The sequence below is a fragment of the Numenius arquata genome, chromosome 15 (assembly GCF_964106895.1).
Source record: "Numenius arquata chromosome 15, bNumArq3.hap1.1, whole genome shotgun sequence".
NCBI lineage: Eukaryota > Metazoa > Chordata > Aves > Charadriiformes > Scolopacidae > Numenius > Numenius arquata.
Genome location: NC_133590.1, coordinates 11527836 through 11547818, shown reverse-complemented (window position 1 = coordinate 11547818; position 19983 = coordinate 11527836). Strand labels below are relative to the sequence as shown.

Below are 19983 nucleotides of genomic sequence, written 5' to 3'. Positions count from 1 at the left end.
GGGGGGGGAAGAGGGGGAGGAAGTAAAACCTAAGCCAAATTCTTTCCTGAATCCACACGTGATACAGCAATGACATTAAAAGGGAGTAAGTGAAGGGAGAAAGGCACATTTTGGTCTTGATGAGGAAGCAGCTGTCAGATTTCAACTACAATGATGTAACTAAAAGAAATCTCTATGTTTAGAAGAGTGTATTTGAAACCCATTACTGTTCTTACATTTCCAGCTTATAAAATCACAAGACTAAATTAGGCTTCTATATTATTTTATTTCCCTCTTAAAATATAGCATCGAAGTCCTGCACACATATAAATATCCCTACAGTTTCTTACACACTTTCTATCCATCATTACTTAAAGTGCCCAACTGTGAACATTAAAAATAAAAACATTACTGTTAAGAGTGGCTACACGTATAGAAGGACTGGTATTCTGGCAATGCAGGCCACTGATTTTACAAAAATCACCTGCAAAAGAATACACCCTAAACAACACGCATCAATATTAACCCTGAAGTAGTTGGCTTGTTTTGTTTGGTTCTTCTTCCATTCAGCTGATCTAGAAGTGATTAATGTACAGGGTTTATTTTTGAAACATGTCTTTTACATAGTGTAAGAATAAAGGATAAATGCATTACTTTCTTTCTAACTCCCTCCTTCCCCCACAAAGTGTTTACTGTGTCCCAAGCTGCTATGTTGATTAAAAACCAGTTGAAAAGAGCTCTGGAAATGCATGCAACTTAAAATTCACTTAAACACACTTTAAGTTATAAAGTCTGAGAGATTTTAATTTCAGCATGGGGCTACGGTTCAGTTGGATTATTAGATGTGTTTGTCGTGGTGGCGAGATTGGTAAACACTTCTTCCTTAGTTTCAGGCTGATGTCTCTCCATTTTGGTTTCCTCTTTAGCATCTTTATTACTGGTATCTCCCTTGCTCTTGACTACCACAGGCTCAATCTCCATGATTTCCTGTGGTGGCTTTGGCTCTGGCAAATTTGGCTGAAGTCCATCAACTTGAACTGGTTCTGGGACATCTTCTGCTTTCTGTTCAAGTCTTTCCAAAATGTTCTGGACCTTCCTTACACCATCTCTCCTGGCCTGGCGCACATCCGCACGACCCTCAGGGTCCACTGAGTCTAGGGCTAGCAACTCTTTGGTCAAATACTCTTCAATCATCAAGTATTTTTTGTCAGTTTTCTTGCCTTCAAAGGAGTCGACTGCCTGCTCAAGCATTTGTACTTTCTCCAGAATCGCCTCCACTTTCAAAACACCAGGATGCTTTTGAGGTTCTCCCGTTTCCATTGTCTTCGGTGTTGCCGCTTCTTCAGGAGGAGGCCTTTCCTGTGGGGGAACAACCTTAGCTGGGCAGGGAACCTTTTTGTCAGCTTTCTCTGCCATGGGTGGAGGCTTCTGGGGTGGTAGTTTAGGTTCCGGCTCTTGATGGGTGACCTGAATTGGGATATATGGTGACGGCGCCTCGATTTCAGGTGGTGGGACTGCCTTGTTTTCAGGTTTGATTTCAGGAGGAGGGGGCGGTCTTGGTGGCTCTTGAGGTGGGACTTGTTGCTGAGAAACCTGGTGAGCAAGGCAAGTCTGTGTTGAGATACAATGAACAATGTTCCTTATTTCCTTCTAAAGAACAAGAAGCCTAACATCCAATTTTCTGTACTTCTAGAAGGGGAATTTGTCGCATGCGCCAGATGACTAATCTTTCCTGTGCATTGCTGAATTTTACGCTTTTAAGATAAAAAAAGCACTGTGCTGAAGAGTTCAGTTATTGTTTTCAAGCTATTGCAGGTTACAAGCAGCAATTGAGTCTTAAAGACATTAAACTTCAGCCCACCAAATCCTGACCATGCTCACGAAAATCAGCCCAACAAGCAGTTCTATAAGATGGGGCCTCAGGGCAAAGCCCTCACCTGCCTTAAGTCACTAAGATTTGTTGCAGCTGACTGCGACACAGTCAGGATCTCATCCTCAGTGTGTCTTAATCACATTCTGGGCTATTCTCATCCCATTCCTGTTTTCAGAACATTCCTTTTTTTTGCTAGAGCTTATTTATACTGATTTTATCTGTAGAGTATTTACATGCAGAGGTTACTATGTCAATCTTATCACACTGTAGAGATAGTCCCTAGGATTACCAGATATAAGTGTCATCAAATCAGAAATCTCTTGAAACTAGTTTTTTAATCTTAGCAGAAAACTGGAATTCATGAGATCTGCATTTTCCTTCTCCTGCCACCTCCCTCACTTATTCGTGCACATACACAGTTATTTTGGAAAGGTACTAGATCTAGCTGTCATGGATTTAGATGGTTGAAGGAAAATACCTACATTTATATTTAAACCAAATAAGTAATGGCCTGGGATGACAATCTCTTATTGCTTTACCCACTACGCATAAAATTTGATTAGGGAGCTCAAATTCTCACCCATAAAAATAAATTAGCGTTATAACTTGGAATATGCCATTAAATTGGAAGTCTTCATTGTTTTGCCCTAGCACCTGGGTTTTCAAAAATATTAACCTAATTCTGTTCCTGTCATTTTCAATGTGAAGTCTCTCCAGAGAGGAAATCAAGGCTTCCCCTTCCACATGCTCACACTAGTCAAATTCCCAGTAGTCTTTAACTGTAGTTTCAGTAAGAATTTTAACATGGAAAAAATGTCCAATGAGCAACATGTTCTATGAGCAAGAGCGTGCTTCATGTAGAAAGAATAAATTTTGCTGATCCTTTCTTCATAACTAAAATTACTTTGTGCATCTGATGCTATCCTAAATGGTTCTGAGACATCAATGAGGTGTATTTACACAGATGCCACAAATCCCGCGGACCTGATTTTCTTCTCACAAACATAATGCAACATCAGTGACCTCAGTGTAATTACACCAAATTATGCTCTGACGAGAGGAAAATCAAATTGTGTGTTAAATTATATTTCAGTGATCCAAAGACTCCACAATCCTGATAGATGGGAAGGCAGCTTGCTGCTGGTGTATTATCTCAGTATCTCCCAATTTGTTTAAATGCAGAAATGGAGACTGTTTACGTGCTTTCATGTACCTGTTAGTAGTATGAGCCGATTTTTCAGCTCTAGCCACACCAAACAAAATACCTGGCTGGTAATTCCCTCCCCCATTCTACGTACCTGGGGTCTGTCTACAACTGTCTGCACTCTGATGGGAGCTGGGGGCTGGATCTGGGTGGTAACTCTGGCCGGTGAACTTTCCCGGCTCGATGCGCCTCTCTGAGACACTCTGAAGGGAGACTGCGCTCGCGTTGGCTTAGGCTCCCTCTCATCTGGTTGAATTTTGTGAAACACCGGTTGGTGGGCTTGGAACTCGCTCTGCTGGGCAGGGTAGTGTGTCTTCTGTGCCTGATGGTAGACTTGCGTTGGTTGCCGTTGGATATTTTCGTGGATCACGGGAATTGGAATATAACCACGAGGAAGCTGATGGCTTCCCGTGTTGGGTCTGGCAGAGGACTGAGGGGAAACCGTTGGAGAATCAGCAGCTGCAGGAGGTTGAGGCTGCCATGAAAACAAAATCCATTATTAAATTTTAAACGTTTTGTGCTCACAGTACTTTTCATTTCCAAAGAGAAAAGTAGGAAATGGTCAGAGAAACTGAGCTCATGTTTCCGGCACGTGAAGGATCCACTTCCTTGTTTTCCTGGCCAAGGGCCTCACTATACAAACCACAGAAGTTGTGAGAGAGCATCATTATAACAAGTAGAAACCTGAGCTACAGCATTCCCAGCCCTCAAATAAGCAGGGAGTGGATGCTCAGTCAGAATGTTTGCTGCTTTTGCATGGCCGTTCCTGTCTAAACCTGTTAAATTTGAGGCAAACTAAAGTTAAGCAAACAAATTATATGCTGGAGACAAAAACAACCCCCTGAAAGAGGCACACCGCATTCAGACTTCTGATCCCGGTCACACTAACAGATTTTTTTTTGTTTTGTGGTGTTTTTTTTAAAGCATGTAATTAATTCAGTAGCAGGCTATGGCAATGCATATATAGCTAATGTCCCCTTTTTCCCCCCTAAGACCTTCCAGCTCCTTAGCCCCTTGGCACCAGCAGCAAGAGCTGCACCAGCTGAGACCCGCCGTCAGCAGGAGCGAGCACCGGGCTCACTGCAGAATCCCGTTCCCAGCCTGTTCCCAGTTGTGGGTCTGGAGTTTGGGGAAAGGCCATTTGTTTGCCCACAGCTCCCTCCCACCTCCTGCTGTGCCAGCCCATCACCTCACCTACTCTACACCAACTCCAGCAGCCGTCAGGCTGTTCTCTGACCAGTAAGTATGAGGAAAAAAATGATTTCCTGATGGGTTTGTTACACGGCTCAGTGAAAGGCCGGGTCAGACTGGAGCTGGCAGAGGAGAGGGGAGGACAACACAGCCAGAAGACAAGATGAGAAGGGCAGGCAAGGCAGGAGAGGAAGGGGAACAAGACACCTCTTTTGGTGCTGGTGAACTGCTCAGCTGCCCATGAAACAGCAACCTTGAATAAATAAATAAATGCTGGTTTGTATTGTACCAGTAGTGTACCCATCACTGCCACTGCTGGTGGCTTTGGTGGTGACAAGGGGTTTAAAGGCACAATCACAGGCTCTGGTCAGTTGCTACCCACACTGCACTAAGTTTGAAATGGCAAGTTCTGAGGTCCTCAGCAGTTTATCTCAGAGGACTGCAGTAAGAGGCACAGAAGATGTCCCCAAAGCCACTCTGTGTACAGGACAAAGCTGTACCGTGCTGGGAGAAGGACAAGCTGAGCCTCTTGTCCTGACACTGGATGGACAAGACATTGTTAGTCAAGACAGCTGAGAAACCTGCTACCAGAATTGTAATTATGTTGTTCAGACTTCAAACAGGTTTCAGAGAAAAAGCCACCACTGCTGAATTACAGACCTGGTGACACAGACTCAGCTTGGTGAAGGCTGAATTTCCTGCTCATCTTACTTTGAATAAAAATGAGGTTGATATTTCCATGTACTACAAGAATACCAACTCTGCTAATTCTCTAGAGAGAGCAGGAAAAGCAAAATCCCACCTTCTGAAACACAAAGCAAGCACAGTGGGGTGTTTTTTTTTAAAAATGCTCATAGTTTGAAAGTATTTGAATGACAAAAATACCATTCACTTTTAAAGCTGTATATATGTGCATCTATACATGTAATACAACTGAAGGATTACATTGGAAAGCAAAGATCACAGCAGTACAGCTTCTGAAATGGCCTGGGTTGTTACCTAACTGGTCAGTTAATTTTTTTCTCTCCCACTGTGTTCTCTTCGGTTTCTGACTCACAGTGCAGAACAGAGGAGAGCTGCCTGTATCCTCCGTTTGTGGGGGAACCGGTATAAACCCCAAACCAGTCCTCCCCTGCTGCAGGACCTGCGTGGCTCAGAGGCTCCCTTTTAGCAGAAGCCATTTCCGTGCATTTGTTTCTGCAGAATCATTCCAGAACGAAAGCGGGCGATGCTAGAAAAACCCGACATATTTACGCTGCCGTGACTCTGCACTTTTTGCATTTTAATACTCTGGGAGTATTGGGAAAATGTAATCCTGTGGCAAGTTTGGCTTTCTGAAGGATAAACTACCCGTGTGACATTCAGGTCATAAATGCTGCAAAGACCAATGCAAACACACCCCAGCAATCCCGGACACGTTACCTCGGGTCCGTGCGTGGCCGGCGCTTGGGCTGCTGCAGCTGCCGTTGTCTGTCCACATTGTTTATCCGTCTGAGAAGCCTCCGTCGGTCCCCTTGGAGGGGACTCGGGGCCGCCATAGGCTCCCCTTAGAGGTGGCTGCGCCTGCACGGTGGTGGGCACAGCTTCGGTCTTGTATCGCTGCACGCCGGGCTGTGGGGCAAAGAAGCACGGGTGCTGCTGTCTGCCGTCGATGCCCTCGTGGATGACAGGAATAGGGATATAGCCAGCCCGCAGCTTGGGGTATGCCACGTTTCCTTCTCTTGCTGGCGGCTGCTTGGGGCTATCGCGAGATGGACCATTTGCTGATGACTGGCCATCCTAGAAGTTAAAAACATCACATAGCACTTGCTGGGAGCTCAGCTCAACACACTTGGTAAGAAAAAGCTGCCCTAAAGGTCTATCCCAAAAGCAGTATCAGCTACACGTGAGAAGTTCAGACCCACTTGGGTCTGTGCCGGGAGGAAAGTAAGCTAAAAAAATTTGCTTATGTACGTGTCTTTCACCCCCACTTCTCATAAATACCAACTTAGCCTTTAAAATACCTGCCTAATTACACAAGGATTAGCTACTCGGCATACATCACTTGCATTTAGCCACCAGCCCACCCCCTTCAGACAGAGCTCCTCCAACCTCTGGCCTGTGGGACCAGAGACATCTCCTTAGCACCTCTCAGAACCCACCCCGTGCTACAGATAACATCTGACAAGAAACTTTCAAGGAAGCCGAGTCCCATCAGAAGCTGATACTTGCCAGTGGTGTTCTTCCCACTGGTTATCTAAGGAGTTACTAGTGCCACATACTGAAGGATATATTCACTTCCAGCTACGGGAGGATCCAGTTCAGTAAATACTAAAGGAGAAGGGAAGACAGGATAGCGTAACGAAGAGGAAAATGCTGAAAAGCAAGATAAAATAAATCCCTGCGTTGTCTGAATATGCTCACTGGACAATGTCAAAGCTCTGGCAAGGATGGAAGTGGTTTGTACTAAGAGCCCTCACAAGTCCTCTAGTAAGTTCTTCCTGCATCGGTCGTTCTATTTTGAGGCCCCGCGAGGGCCAAGTTCCAGATGTATCTCTAAGTCAGATCATATAACAAGCACCTCTGTCATTCAGAGGGTAATGTCATTATTCAGTAAGAAGAGAATTTAATAAGGGGACATATGGTGCAAGTGTTGGAAACCCTATTTTTAAAGAGGTGTTTAAGCTGCAAAAATATTTAATGTCGCCTCTGTACACATTAATATTCTAATTCATTAAGAATTAACTGTTTTACTAACCAGATTTTGAGACAGTATTCTCTTAAAAATTAATTTCTGAGAATTCCTGTGAGCAACGAAACTGCAGAGAATAAAGGCTATTATTTAGGTAAGCCAATAAAATAAAGATAACTAGTACTAAAAGGAACAAGCTCAAAGTCAGAGACCCTGATGTTGCACTTTGTTTTTCTCATTAAAAATCCCTTTACAAACAAAGGAAAAATTCCAAAAGGGGCACAGAGGAGAGTCAGGCCTAGAAAGTTCACACGAAGAAGTAATTTGAAGTTTGCTTTTCCAGTTGCAGAACAAGGATGATCTCATGCCAAGGTCTGCACTAGGATCCACCGCCGACAGATGAGTCATGTTAAATTCCCCCTACCGGGAAAGCACATTCCTCTGCTCCACGCAGGCTGTCTGGGGGCTCCAGGACCCCCAGGTCCAACAACCATTTGCCAGTTCACCTTTTACCAGCATAACCCCCAACTCACAGCCGTCTCTCCCGGGATCTGGAGGGATGCACACTTAACACCAGCGAACTGCGTTTGCCGGAAAATAAATTTGAGGTGCGCTCAGCGAGCAACAATGCGAGGCCGCGTCGGAGCCAAATGTCTCTGCCGGGGGAGCGGAGCCGAGCAGGCTGCCCAGGAGGGAGGGGAACCCATGATTCAACAGTCGGAAGAAGCACCTCGCGGCTCACCAGCTGCTGGGCACAGTCTCCCTGATGGAGGGGGTGCAACCCGAGAGTTCCCGGCCACCCACCCCACCTACAGGCATGGCTCCCACTGCTATAAAAAGGAGATTCACTCACTTCCAGTGCTGTGGAAGGGTCGGTGCTGGGAAGGGTTTAGGAGCTGGGTGGGCCAGTGGCATCTAAGGAAGCCCTGACACAAGGAGGCTCTCGGCCATGGGTGCTCTGCTCCACCTGGGTGTACAACAAATCTGCCCAAAGGGATCAGTTGCCAGCTCCTCTCTCTCCAGGCATTTTAGCGGTCTGCAATGTTTTGAATTGCTCCACTTGGGCATAAACCCTCCAATCTCCTGGAGTAATACACAATAATAAATCCTTGCCTTCCACACAGTGTCCTACTGCCCCCACGCTCCATGAACCCCCTCTTCCAAGTCCGACCACAGGCTTCCCCTTCCTTGTCTTCATTTTCAGACCCTTGAGGCTGCCCTTGTTTTGAACCCTCTTGGCAAACCCAGATATCTGCCTCTGCAAGTTAAGCCCTGGTAAGAAATACAAAAGCAGCAGCCCAAAACCAAAGAGAAATCAGGTTGGACTGCTTTTTCAAACAATTCAGTTTATATCTGAAGTGAAACTTTTGGCAAGCTTAAGACTTTTTTTTTTTTTTTTTAATGGAAACACAGCATAAACTATACTGTCATGATTTGTCTTTTATTCTTACACTTCAGAAAACCTCTGCTGCTCCTGGGGAAAATTAGCATTTCAAATTGGTCCTTTGTTGTTTTTTTTTCCCCTGTAGTCAGGTCTGCTAACCAGGGAGGACTTGTGTGTGTGTGTGCCTCTTAACAGTGCAGTCATCTTGGTGCAGTCCCCAGTAAAGGAACAAATGTGGTGTCCCTTTTTTTTCCCCACCATCAGCAGCTCTGAGGCAGAGAGACCAAATTTAGGAAAGGTGCTCTCATCACAACTGTTCTTCCTGATCCACATTGCTCCCTTCAACACTTAATCACACAGAATCACAGAATTGTAGGGGTTGGAAGGGACCTCTGGAGATCATCTAGTCCAACCCCCCCTGCCACAGCAGGCCCACCCAGAGCAGGTTGCACAGGAACATGTCCAGGCGGGTTTGGAATGTCTCCAGAGACAGAAACTCCACCACCTCTTTGGGCAGCCTGTTCAGGGCTCTGGCACCCTCACAGGAAAGAAGTTTCTCCTCATATTTAGGTGGAACTTCTTATGTTCAAGTTTGTGCCCATTGCCCCTTGTCCTGTCACTGGGCACCACTGAAAAAAGACTGGCCCCATCCTCCTGACACCCACCCTTTAAGTATTTATAGGCATTGATCAGATCCCCCATCAGTCTTCTCTTCTCCAGACTAAAAAGACCCAAGTCCCTCAGCCTTTCCTCATCAGAGAGATGTTCTAGTCCCCTATTTAACTCCATAAAGGGTTTCTTATGTTAGCCAGTTTGGATCACCACGTCCTCAACATCCCTTCTTCTTCCCTGTTTCCTTTCTCCCCACCGTTTCGTATGTCCATGAACATGCACAATCCACTTGCTTTGAAACACCCTGCGCTGAGGAACCACACAGCAGAACCGTGACCAAAGACAAAAGAGGCCTTGGGTTCAGGTTGCAAGTGGTTTGGGTTGGTTTTTAGTGAGGATCCAACACAACAGCAAGGGCATGCGGTCCCAATACCCCCACAGTCAGGCTTTTGGCCAAAGCAGTTCTCCCTTTTGTGCAAGGAAGGCTGCATTTCCAGCCTGGACAAACAGGTTCTGGAAGACTCCAGGAGAAGCTGAGGTGTGCCTAGGGACACTGCGGCAAGGGGGGAGGAATGGAACCGAGCTCTGGAAAACTCTCGTCGTAACGCTACAGAGAAGAGATTCGTGGGTTCCCTCTGAACACTGTAATTCCTGAATTTCACAGGATAGCCAGCCAGGAGACCAAAAGTGTCCATTTTTGGCTTTTAGTTGCCCTCTGACAAATGCAGGTTTTGCTTGTTATGTTAACAAATGTGTTATCTGAAAAAGCCCAGGGCTCACATTTAGCACAAATCCACAAAGAGATATGACCAATAAATGAATGAAACTCCTTAGTCCATCGTCCTTCCCAGTTTTAAGTATAAAAAACAGGAACCCAACTCCTATTTCTGCATTAAAAAAATGAAGTAAATTTCTCCTGCCCCCATTCAAGAAAACAAGTACTTTGACGATAAAATTGAGAATAATTATGAACAACAGAACATCGATAAATTTTCCTATAAGTAGCACAACTGACAATCAGCACTGCGGGAATCCTGGATGTGATCACACGCTCCTTTTACATTTAAGAGACAGAATCCCTAAAAAAGGAGGGAGCAAAAAACTCCCCTCAAAAATTTCAGCGACGGTTCTGACCTACAATTCAGGTACCCTGAAACAACACCAGAAACTCAGACCCCATCCACCATGGCAGGAGGTGCCGAGGAAGTGTAAAGGAGTCACCATCGCCAGTCAAACGAGAAAGAAAAAAGCATCGCTGTGTTTTAAACGAGCTGGGAGTGGGACAGCCCGGCCGTGCGGGGAGTTCTGCTCAGGAGGAATGACAGCGCTCCCACCTCTCCGGACGGGACACGAGTCTCTGTTGTGAGGCCATCACCATGATAAATAAAGGTGCAGCCAGCACACATTGTGCAACTGGAAAAAACACTTCATACCCCCACATTCTACTCTTGGCTTCCCATGGGAAGGGCAGGGTCAGGAGTGACGCTAAAATCCTCAAACTTGTGGAGATTTTCAGTGAGTTCTGACGCTGTGTGCCATTGGAATCAAAAATAAAAGAAGTGATGGCAAGAGAAAAACACAACCTTGCAAGAAAACTCCCGGTCCAGCTGTTCTATCTATCCGGAGTGGATAATGGCATAACTCCTGACTGCTCAAGTGTTATTCCAGACCGAAACACAGAAACCTGCAGATTCAGCCACTGCTGATGCCAGCAAATCACCACTGAAGTCATCCAGATGGCCGTACCCACAGAACGAAATTTGTCAAACTATTCTGTATGCACGCTAGATTACTTGAATAGTTGTATGGAACTTGGAATCACCCTTTTGAGACTGCTTGCATAATACATTTTTCGTTCCTCTGATATTAAAATGGTCTACAGAAAAAGAAGTTAAAAAGCAAGTTTTTCTGTCATTACACGCTCCCATTTTTCTTGACCTGTATTGATTATTTGTAGTACAGTAAATTCAACTCTCTAAAGCATGTATTATACACACATAGAGCACCTCTATAGTTCTTCCAGAGCATCAGAACAAATATTTAAATTATATTTGTTTCATAAATATTACCTAGTGAAGGAATACAAATTTTACAAGCATTACTAAGAGATGAAATATCTCTGTATGCAAACAGAAGGTCTACTGACTTCAGCATGGTTCTGAACTTTTAAGCTGCTGCTGTAAAGACTACTATGCAAATCAAAGTATTCTGGTTGCTCAAATGACTGAGAAAATGCCAGTTCTGGCAAAATCTGACTTGAGAGCACACTTCCATGATTTTAAGCCTGGATCCCATATATTTAGGAAGAAGGGAGTAGTATGAGTTCTGTTCTTTCACAACAGAATACAACAATATAATTAAAATGAGTGACTGAAAAACGACAACTAAGTTTTCTTTGCACACATACTCAAATCAATTTTTATCAGAAATTGCCATGGATAACGAAAAAAGCCAGTAGTACCTAATATTCAAAACTAAGAACGTTGTACCAGGTCTACTTATTAAAAAAACAAACAAACAAAAACCCCACAAAACTGAACACATTTTATGCCATGAAAAGGCAAAGCTTTCCCCATTAGAACAGGATTCCATACCTGCTTGTATTTTACTTTTGGCCAGACCTTTTTTTTTCTCCTCTGTTACGCTAACTAGACAAATCAAAATGACTACACTGGCTTTGCTAGTGATAGAAATCAGCATATCCAAGTATTCCTTGTAACTTGATTAAAGTACTAAAAAGTTTCCCAACAGTGCTTCGTGTTTATGCATATTAACAGTACGACATTACTGTGAAGAATGTTTCATTAATGCTTCCCGGAGAACCATGTAAGTGGGAAGGTGGAGAGTGGTTTGCTCTCAGCACTGACCCCTGACGTCCTACTGCCGTGCTTCAGCCACTGAAGATTTTTACATTCTCACTCTTTTACTCACAATTTGCGCTTAAATATATACACTGAGCACATAGGCATTTGAGCAAGATATCATTAGCTAATGACCGAAGGCAACCACGAATAAGCTTAGTCGCATGAGCTGTCTCAGGAGAACTCGGTGTCGGTCACATCATGTAACCCATTTACACGCTGAGCTGCTTTTGATGTTTTACTTGGTGAATGCTGAGTTTTATTTCCTAACATACACATGTGTAGGCAAATAGGCCTTTTGTTCTCTCTTGTAATTACCATGTTGTATTATACAAGTATTGCATTAATGTGTGCTCTAACTGATGGAGCGCAATGGTGTCATTAGAAATAAATAAGCACTATGAAAAATGGAAGGAGAAATCTAATCCTAAGCTTTCCAGAGCAGAGAGCCTTACTGGAGCAAACACGGTGGCTATCTTGCAGACTGATCTTGTTTCAGGAACTAAAACTTTTCTTTTTTATCACTAAGATGATTCTTTCTCAGGCTTGGTGCAGACGTGACGACATTTGCCCTGTATGCCCAGGAGTGGAAATTGGCCCCCACACAGAAACCATCTGATGGGCCAAACCAAATGTGTTCACAGAAGGAAAGCTACGAAGAGCAGAGGGCTCCTAGGAGAGAGCTGGTGTCACCATCCCTCCTGTCAGCTTTAATGGAGGGGGTTAAAGAAAAGCCCTTTAGAGCGCTCACAGAAATACCCTTGTCAAGGGTGATGAGAATGACACGCTTTATTCAGTTATTTCTGTTCACTGCTTACCTAAGCAGCAGGTGGTCAACCTGTTGCCTTCCCGCTCTTAGCTGTGAGCCAGAAATTTGGGACACAGAAAAAAGTACAAGCCTCAAGAATTAGCAAAGCAATGCCCCATAAAAGAGAAGAATAATAAGTAACTAGTAATTGCAGTTGGCTGTGAATTTCACAGGTTATAGTCAGGGTCTACATCTTCCTCTAAATTTCACTTCCCACACAGCAGTTTTCTGACTCCACTTCCTAAATGGCAATTTTCCAACACTATAAAAATACTTGCTATGCTGTACCCTATTTATCAATTATAAGGCTTTGCCATGAGCCATAAAAACATACTTTCATGCTACCTACTGGGTGATTTCAGACAAGTCTCTTCACCACCCATGTCTCATTTTCCTGCCTATAAAACCAAGGAGAAAAAAAAAAAGAATCAAACCAACAGCTTCTGCAACCTATTTGAACACACAGCATTTTTCGTCTATAGTTAAGTAATGAAATTTGTGTGAACAAGCCATTTCTTCTATTTTATATTTATATTTAACTTGGCAGGAAGAGAGGGTGCAGCTGCCACAGGAAAAGGTGGAGACAGAGCTTACCTAGAGTGATACTGTCTACATACCCCAAAGCGTATTGGATCGTTACCTGCCTTATCGTGGTTCAAGTGGGAACAATTCTATTTTTGCCATGTGGTTATGGAAAAGTCCTGCCTGTGTATAGGTTAGAGGTGTTAAAAATATGATTCCCAGGTAGGACTGCTGCCACCTGGCACGAGTATTCTTCCTTCCTCCCTTAGATAAGAGGTGCGCTGTGTCAGGAGTTGCACAGAACCGGGCAAGACGTTCCTTGTTTTCCCTCTTGCATGATTGCCCAGACACTGCCACATTATTGCCAGCGTCATTTCTTCACGTTCCTTTCTCTTATTTCTGATTTGATCTACCCTTTGTTTTCAGATTAATTGGAATCTCCATAAATCAACTCCGTGCTTACCATGTTCTGTCAAGGGGGGCTTTAAGTAATGACACAAAGCAGCTTCAGGGAATCTGGACAAAGCCAGAATACAACCCTCCAAAAATCCCCTACTGATAATGGTACTGCTCCTACTTATTATGCCATTTATATACAGTAGCTTTTTAAACCAGTAACTAATTTATTAATCTGTGACAGAATGCACATCAGCATAAGTAATGTAAAAAATACCGTAAGTAAAAGAGACCTAAGTCATTACCTAGTCTTACATTCCCTTCCACTGATGCGGACCACTGCAAAAGCGAGAGAGCATCAGAGAGGCTTATTGAACTTTCAATGCAATTTCTAATTTGGTCTACCGAGAATTCTCCAGTCAACTCGAACGTGAGAAGTCAGTGCTCAAAAATAAGTTCACTGCTAAAGAGATGGGAATCGAGTAACTGAAGACTTATTTGGGGAAGCAGAGAGGAAAGAGGTGCAACAGTCATGAAGGGTGAGGATGGAAACTTAGATGTAGTTGTTCCTCAAATACCACTGAAGCCATCAGTGAGAGGGTAAGACGGCTGCGTCTTCCTTCGTCATTGTTGCAACCAATAACTCTATCCCTTTTATCACTGCTCCCAGACTTTGTGGCTGGCTGGTGCAGCTTTTATCTCAAACCTAAGGCATTAGTGAGCTATCGATCACTGTAATATTAGTCCAGTGAAGCTCAGCACAGTCAATTCCTTTGGTCTATTTTTAGTTGCAGTATTTCCCATTGGGTTTGCTGCCTGTGGAAACAACATATGGAAGGGGCATCAATAAACACTTATACAGGCCTTGTTTCTCTTTTCTTCTTTAAACGTGAATTATTTTTTGTCAACACTTTGGGGAATACCAAGGAAACAATTTAACATTATAAGACAATCTTGCAGAAAGTATGCTGAGCTGTGATGGCGTAAGTTAACACAGAAAATACCAACAACAGATGAACATAGGAAAACAGTAACTCCACCAAAGAAAAGACAGGAAGAGTGGCATTGCTAGTAAACACTTTTTTAGTAGAAGTGTGCATATACATGCTTCATGATATTGATTGTCCCTTGATCTTTGAATGTCTTACAATTAACTAATTAGACACTTGGAAGAAAATCATTAGTCTACCAAGAGGTTTTGTTAATAAATGTTTTTCAGTCATTTGCAAAGTCATGGCTTATTTCTCGCTGGAGTTCAGTAAGAGGTTTTCTGTTCTTTCTCAGGAAGCTCTCCCCAGCGCAGTCTTATACTGCAATGATTTCATACAAGTGACAGAGCTAAACATGCAGAGGAAGGACACTCATCCCTCATGTGGGGAAAAAAAAGGCCAGGCTGAATAAGAAAATAACAAAGAGCCATGTCAATTGATGAATCTAAACCTACATACATCTCAAATACATACTTAATGCAAATCAAGGTCTGGTTCCATTGATTTAAAATGGCTCTGTCGTGGGTTAAAAGTTTAAAAGAGCCGTTTCTCATTTTACCTGATTATGTATCTGGTAGAGTTTACTGTAGTCACAGTCACACCCATGTCAAGCCTAGAGTAAGCGAGAAGACCAAGATTTGGGAGAAATGGGACTTCATTACTAATACTGTCTCAGCTGTATTACTTAGCTAGAAAAGCTCGGTTAGCTTTAGACCTGTGCTCTGTTTATTGTCCACTCGTTGCAATAACCTCATTTTGTTGCCTTCAGAAAGGGAACAAATGTTCAGAGAGAGAATATTGATAGATACTAGTGTAAGGGTTATTAAAAGACCACCATAAAGGCGATTAAAAAATTACTCATTCCACTGGCTAATTTCAGTGCCGCAAGGCAGCAATAAAGTCAGTACAAGTTTGATCTTTGTCTAATCATCCTTGAAAAGGTGGATGAAGTCTGACACAGAGAGTCAGCTTTTGCAATTCTCAGATCACTTCTAAAACCCCCAAGTTCTCCTTTGAGCTAGGCTAAGAATGAGGAAAATCAGAAAGCTGTTCACTTCTAGTCTCTCTTTCTGCCCACGTCTGTGATTTTGTCCTTCCTACCTGTTTAAGTAAAAGGAAATGAGTCTAATGCCTTCAAAAATCACTGTTGGATGTGAAACTCAGTGTCAGTGGGTAATCTGTCTTCTTTGGCATTGTCTAGCTAAGAAAATATTATTTAGGAAGAGAAATACTTTCCTTGGGCCTGATTCTGAGTTTCTTTTGCTAAATAGTACCTGTCCCTGTGAAATACACTGGTACGTAACAAACCCGATTTCAGAAGGTATCCGTGAATCCCAGCAGATATTCTTAACTCAAGGCTCCGACAAATGGCTGTATGAGATCACTTACACGCAACTTCTGTCACCGTAAACTGGAGGGTTATTTCTTTGAACATTAGACAGAAATCAACAATTTTGCGTTTTCATCCCTGAAAGCATTTCTCTCTCTCTTAATGAACGATCCCAAAGCGCACACACACTCCTGCTTGTAGTGAGCAGTAACGGGTTTTCCTGTTTGGAAAAAAGCGTATCCCACCAAGGCCATTCAAAAGCAGGTGCAACTTTCTCTGTCTGCGATAACCCCTGCGAGTTGGCAGAAGAAGAGGCACTTTTCATTACCGCCGATTTCACATCAGATAGGGGTGAAAATTTGTTTTATTTCAGGCACCCACTCAAGCAGAGGGCTGCTCCATCAGAGTACTTCCAACTCTGTTTTCACACAATTATCAGAAACAGCTTAAAAAGGTGACTTTACTGTTAAGTGGGTTCGTTTCAAGTGGTATTTCCATAACAAGAGCTTTTGAGTAAACACGGCACTTTTCTTCTCAAGTATGTCTTATGCTTATTAAAAACACACTATTTATTATTTGTATTGCCGTAACAGCCAGTGTTAACAGGTGCCTCATTACACTGGGAAGATGGTGTCTCCAAAACTGCTTTAACTGCTGCTAAAGCACTTTTTCCTCTGCCAGCCTCAATATTCACGTTATCGAATTACACTTTTGTGAGACCTCTTTGTATTATTACTGGGATTCTGTCGTTCATAGATCAAACTAACTATCCCTTAAAAAGTTGAAAAGGGGGTGAAAGGATACATTTACGATTCATTGGAACACTTTGTGACTGCAGCTCCAGTCGGTTCCCTGGATTCAGCTGCAGAGCGATAGAAAAGTGCGTCCCTTTCCTTCCTTTTCAACACCCGGCTGCTCTCACCCCGAGCCTGCAGCCATGGTCCGCACTCACGAAGTGGGCAATTACTATTTTAAGAAACAGTAAGTTCTTAAAATAATAACACTTGCTGAGTGCTTTGATCCTCACGTTGTATGTAAGGCTACAGCGCAGGAAAAGCCGCAACAAGTACGTCGAAGATACATTTCCAAGATACCGAGTATCTCCCAACTGCTGTATTTTTTACGTATTTACCACGCAATTAGGTACAATTCCGGGGAGCAGAGGGGGTCCTGCTTAGAGCAGCACCGTCTTCCCAGCCTCTCGGTTGTCCCCGGGGCCGCTCCGTTCCCCCCGCCCCGGCGGCAGCCGGCCCCGGGCTCCCCGCCAGCCGCAGGGCTCCGCGCCGGCCGCCCCCGCCTCTCCCGGCGCCGGGGTACGTGGCGGAGCCCCCTGCCTTCCCCGTCCTTCCCGACGGGGGACCCCGGGACCGGGTGGGTTCGGCGGGGGTCGAGCCGGGCAGCCCGGGGTGAAGCGACGCTGCTGGCAGAGAAGCAGCACGAAAACCCCGGGGGAATCGTTTTCCCACCGAGCAACTTCGACTCGGGCTCAAGTTTCCAGCACTTTCTGCCTACAGCCATCGCATTGCGAAAATGCCGGCGCGGGTGAAAGGGCTGTGTCCCCCACGTTGGGCTGTGTTCCCCAAAACCCGGAGAATTTGACCCGAAAGGGCCCCGACAAAATCACGACGGCTCTCCCCTCCGCGCCTCTCCTTCCATGGACATATTTGGAGTAAGATACGGCTTTCCTCTGAGCATGCTTGAGAACAAAACCAGACCAGACAGCGGCTGGGATAGTTTGTGAGCAATAAAAAAAATAAAAAAATAAAAAGGAAGAAAAAAAAGAAGGAAAACAAAACCGGACAAGTAAGACTCCGGGCTGGGTTTCTTATTTTTTTTTAAGGGCATTCATTGTTCGGGCTGTTCACAGCTGAAAAATAAATCAAGGTTCGCGTCTTCCCTGGCAGGCCGGGTGGACTTGACCAACTTTAAATAAACATTACAGGGCCGAGGTATCAAATGATTTAATGCACAAAAAAGGGCCTGCAGTGCGTCAGAGACAAAAGGCAGCTCCTGCCCTCACTGCATCGCCATGCGCTGGGGGGAGCGCCCGGGCCCCCCCCTCCGGGACGGGACGGGGACGGGGACGGGGAGAGGGACGGGGTGAGGGTACCTGCGGCGCCGCCCGCAGCCGCGGGTCGCTCCAGGTGGTGGTGCGGCTGTTGTGATCCACGAAGAAGGGCCACCCCGTCTGCGGGTCGATCTTGATCTCCCAGCCGGGGGGCAGCGGCTCGGCGCTCCCCTCCATCGGCGGCGGCGGGGGGGTCTGCGCGGCGGCGCTCATGGCGGGCCTTCACGCCACCGTACCGGGCCCTAAACCCACCGTACCGAGCCCTGACGTCTGCCCAGTGCCGGGCGGGGGCGCCGGACCGGCGGCTTTATCCTCGGCGGGGCGGGGGGGGGGGCGGAGGAGCGGGGCTGGAAGTGTCTGGAAACGGCGGCGGCGGAGGAGGGACGAGGGGAGGGACGCGGAGGAGGAGGAGGAGGAGGAGGAGGGAAGCGTCGGAGCCGGCCGGCTGGAAACTTCTGGTTGTCTCCAGCACGGCTCGGCCGACCCTGGGGTTACCGGACACGTCTTCCCGGGGCGCTGCAGCGGGCACGGAGAGCGGGGCGGGCGTCCCCGGTTCCCCCTGCGGAGGCTCAGCGCCCGGTGCGGGCTGCGGGAGGGCTGTACATCACGGAGCGGCTTTTCCCGGTGCCGGCAGCAGCTCCGAGCCCGGTCCCTCCCAGCCTGCGCGCCGGGCAAGCCGTGTCCGTGGGGAACCCGCGGCCCTCCCACACGCTCCGCTCCGTCCGGTGGCGGGGCCACGGTGGCCCGGTAGCCCCGTCCTACTGCTCCGTGGAGCGAGCCAAAGCCCAGAGCTCCTCCCCAGGTAATTAGAGGTTAGAGTTGACAAATAACAAAAATCATCTTTCTTCCCAAATAAGGGTGTGGGCAGGCATTGTTCTTCAGATTCAACGGGTTTGAACTTTCTCAGCTCTTTGCAAATACGTGTCTCGGTCCTCGGGTTTCACGTAGAAATACATCTGAAGGCAAAGAATGTGTCGGTGAGCTTTAACATCATCTCTTTTTCCATGGGCGCTGTATCAGTGTGTCATGCACTCTGCGTTTAGTTTGAGGTAACTGTACTTCGCAATTGTACCACTTGTAGTCATCTGACAGTCACACGAACAGCCACAGATGCCTGTTGGTAGTTACTTTAAGTAGAAGACAGAATACTCGGTGTCCCTCAAGTGCAGACCTGCTGCAAAGCTACTTGCTTCAAAGAATTCAAGGTATGCATTCCTCGGAGATAGATGCTTATTACCAGAGTATCTCCTACTTCAGAAAAACCTGCCTGTTCACACTCCTAGGGACAGTCACGATCTCCTGCTTGGGGCAGGATCAAAGATCTCTCAATACTGCTTGACACTGATGGTCATTCATCTTTTGACAGAGTAGGGTTTGTTTATCGTGCTGGCAAACCTGATAATTGCTCAAACTTGCTCCTTCACTCCTGCAGCTCTTCCATCCTGCGCGTCCCTCACCTTCAGAACCACGCTGTGGTCCATCACCGACCGGGTTTTGTGTGCCTTTGACTCATACGGATTGTAAACGGATCATTTTCCCCCAGAGCACTTACTTTCAGATGTCTCTATGATCATCACCACTGACTTCTCTCCTTCCTACAGGCACATACCTGGCGCATCTCGCAGTCAGTCCTGGGCCATGGTGCCTGTCCCTGGACGTATCTCTTACCCCTGCTGCCTTTCATGCTCTCTCAGTGACACGAGACTTCTGCTCAGCATCACCAATGACAGCAGTTGCCTCAAAAGACACAACATCAGAGATTTCTCCTGCTTCCAATCTGTAGAGATCTGCAGAGGAATTTCACTCCGTCTCACAGCAGAGAGACACACTTAGACCATATGTTCCCTGTAGCATATGCCAGAGCCCCTGCCAAATCAACAAAAGCAGCTGATTCAGACACAGGGGACGCAGATGTTAAAAGGTCTTGCAGGAAAATTACTCTTGTGAGTGGAGGAAGTGGTACAGGTGGGGTTTGTAGCTGATAGGGTGTAAACAGAGAGGTGAAGAACAGGGTTCCTCTGCTTTGCGGCAGCTGACAGCTAACCCAATACTCAGCAGAGGTAAGGAGTAAGGTCAGCAAGTAGGTGAAAAAATA

The 19983-nt window shown here is 45.6% G+C and overlaps 1 protein-coding gene across 2 annotated transcripts; it reads right to left on the bottom strand.

Moving 5' to 3' along the window:
• Positions 1 to 247: 247 nt before the first annotated feature.
• BAG3 (BAG cochaperone 3) lies at positions 248 to 18170 on the bottom strand. Of its 2 annotated transcripts, none has more exons than XM_074158954.1 (4): positions 17931 to 18170; positions 5670 to 6026; positions 3151 to 3531; positions 248 to 1590 (listed from the first exon to the last, which is right to left on the bottom strand). In XM_074158954.1, the coding sequence occupies exons 1-4, from the start codon at positions 18099 to 18101 to the stop codon at positions 799 to 801; spliced, it is 1701 nt and encodes a 566-aa protein (XP_074015055.1). In that variant the 5' UTR covers positions 18102 to 18170; the 3' UTR covers positions 248 to 798. The 2 variants fall into 2 exon arrangements, with proteins under 2 accessions (XP_074015055.1, XP_074015056.1); XM_074158955.1 differs by having other exon boundaries at positions 248 to 1572.
• Between the last annotated feature and the right edge of the window lie 1813 nt (positions 18171 to 19983).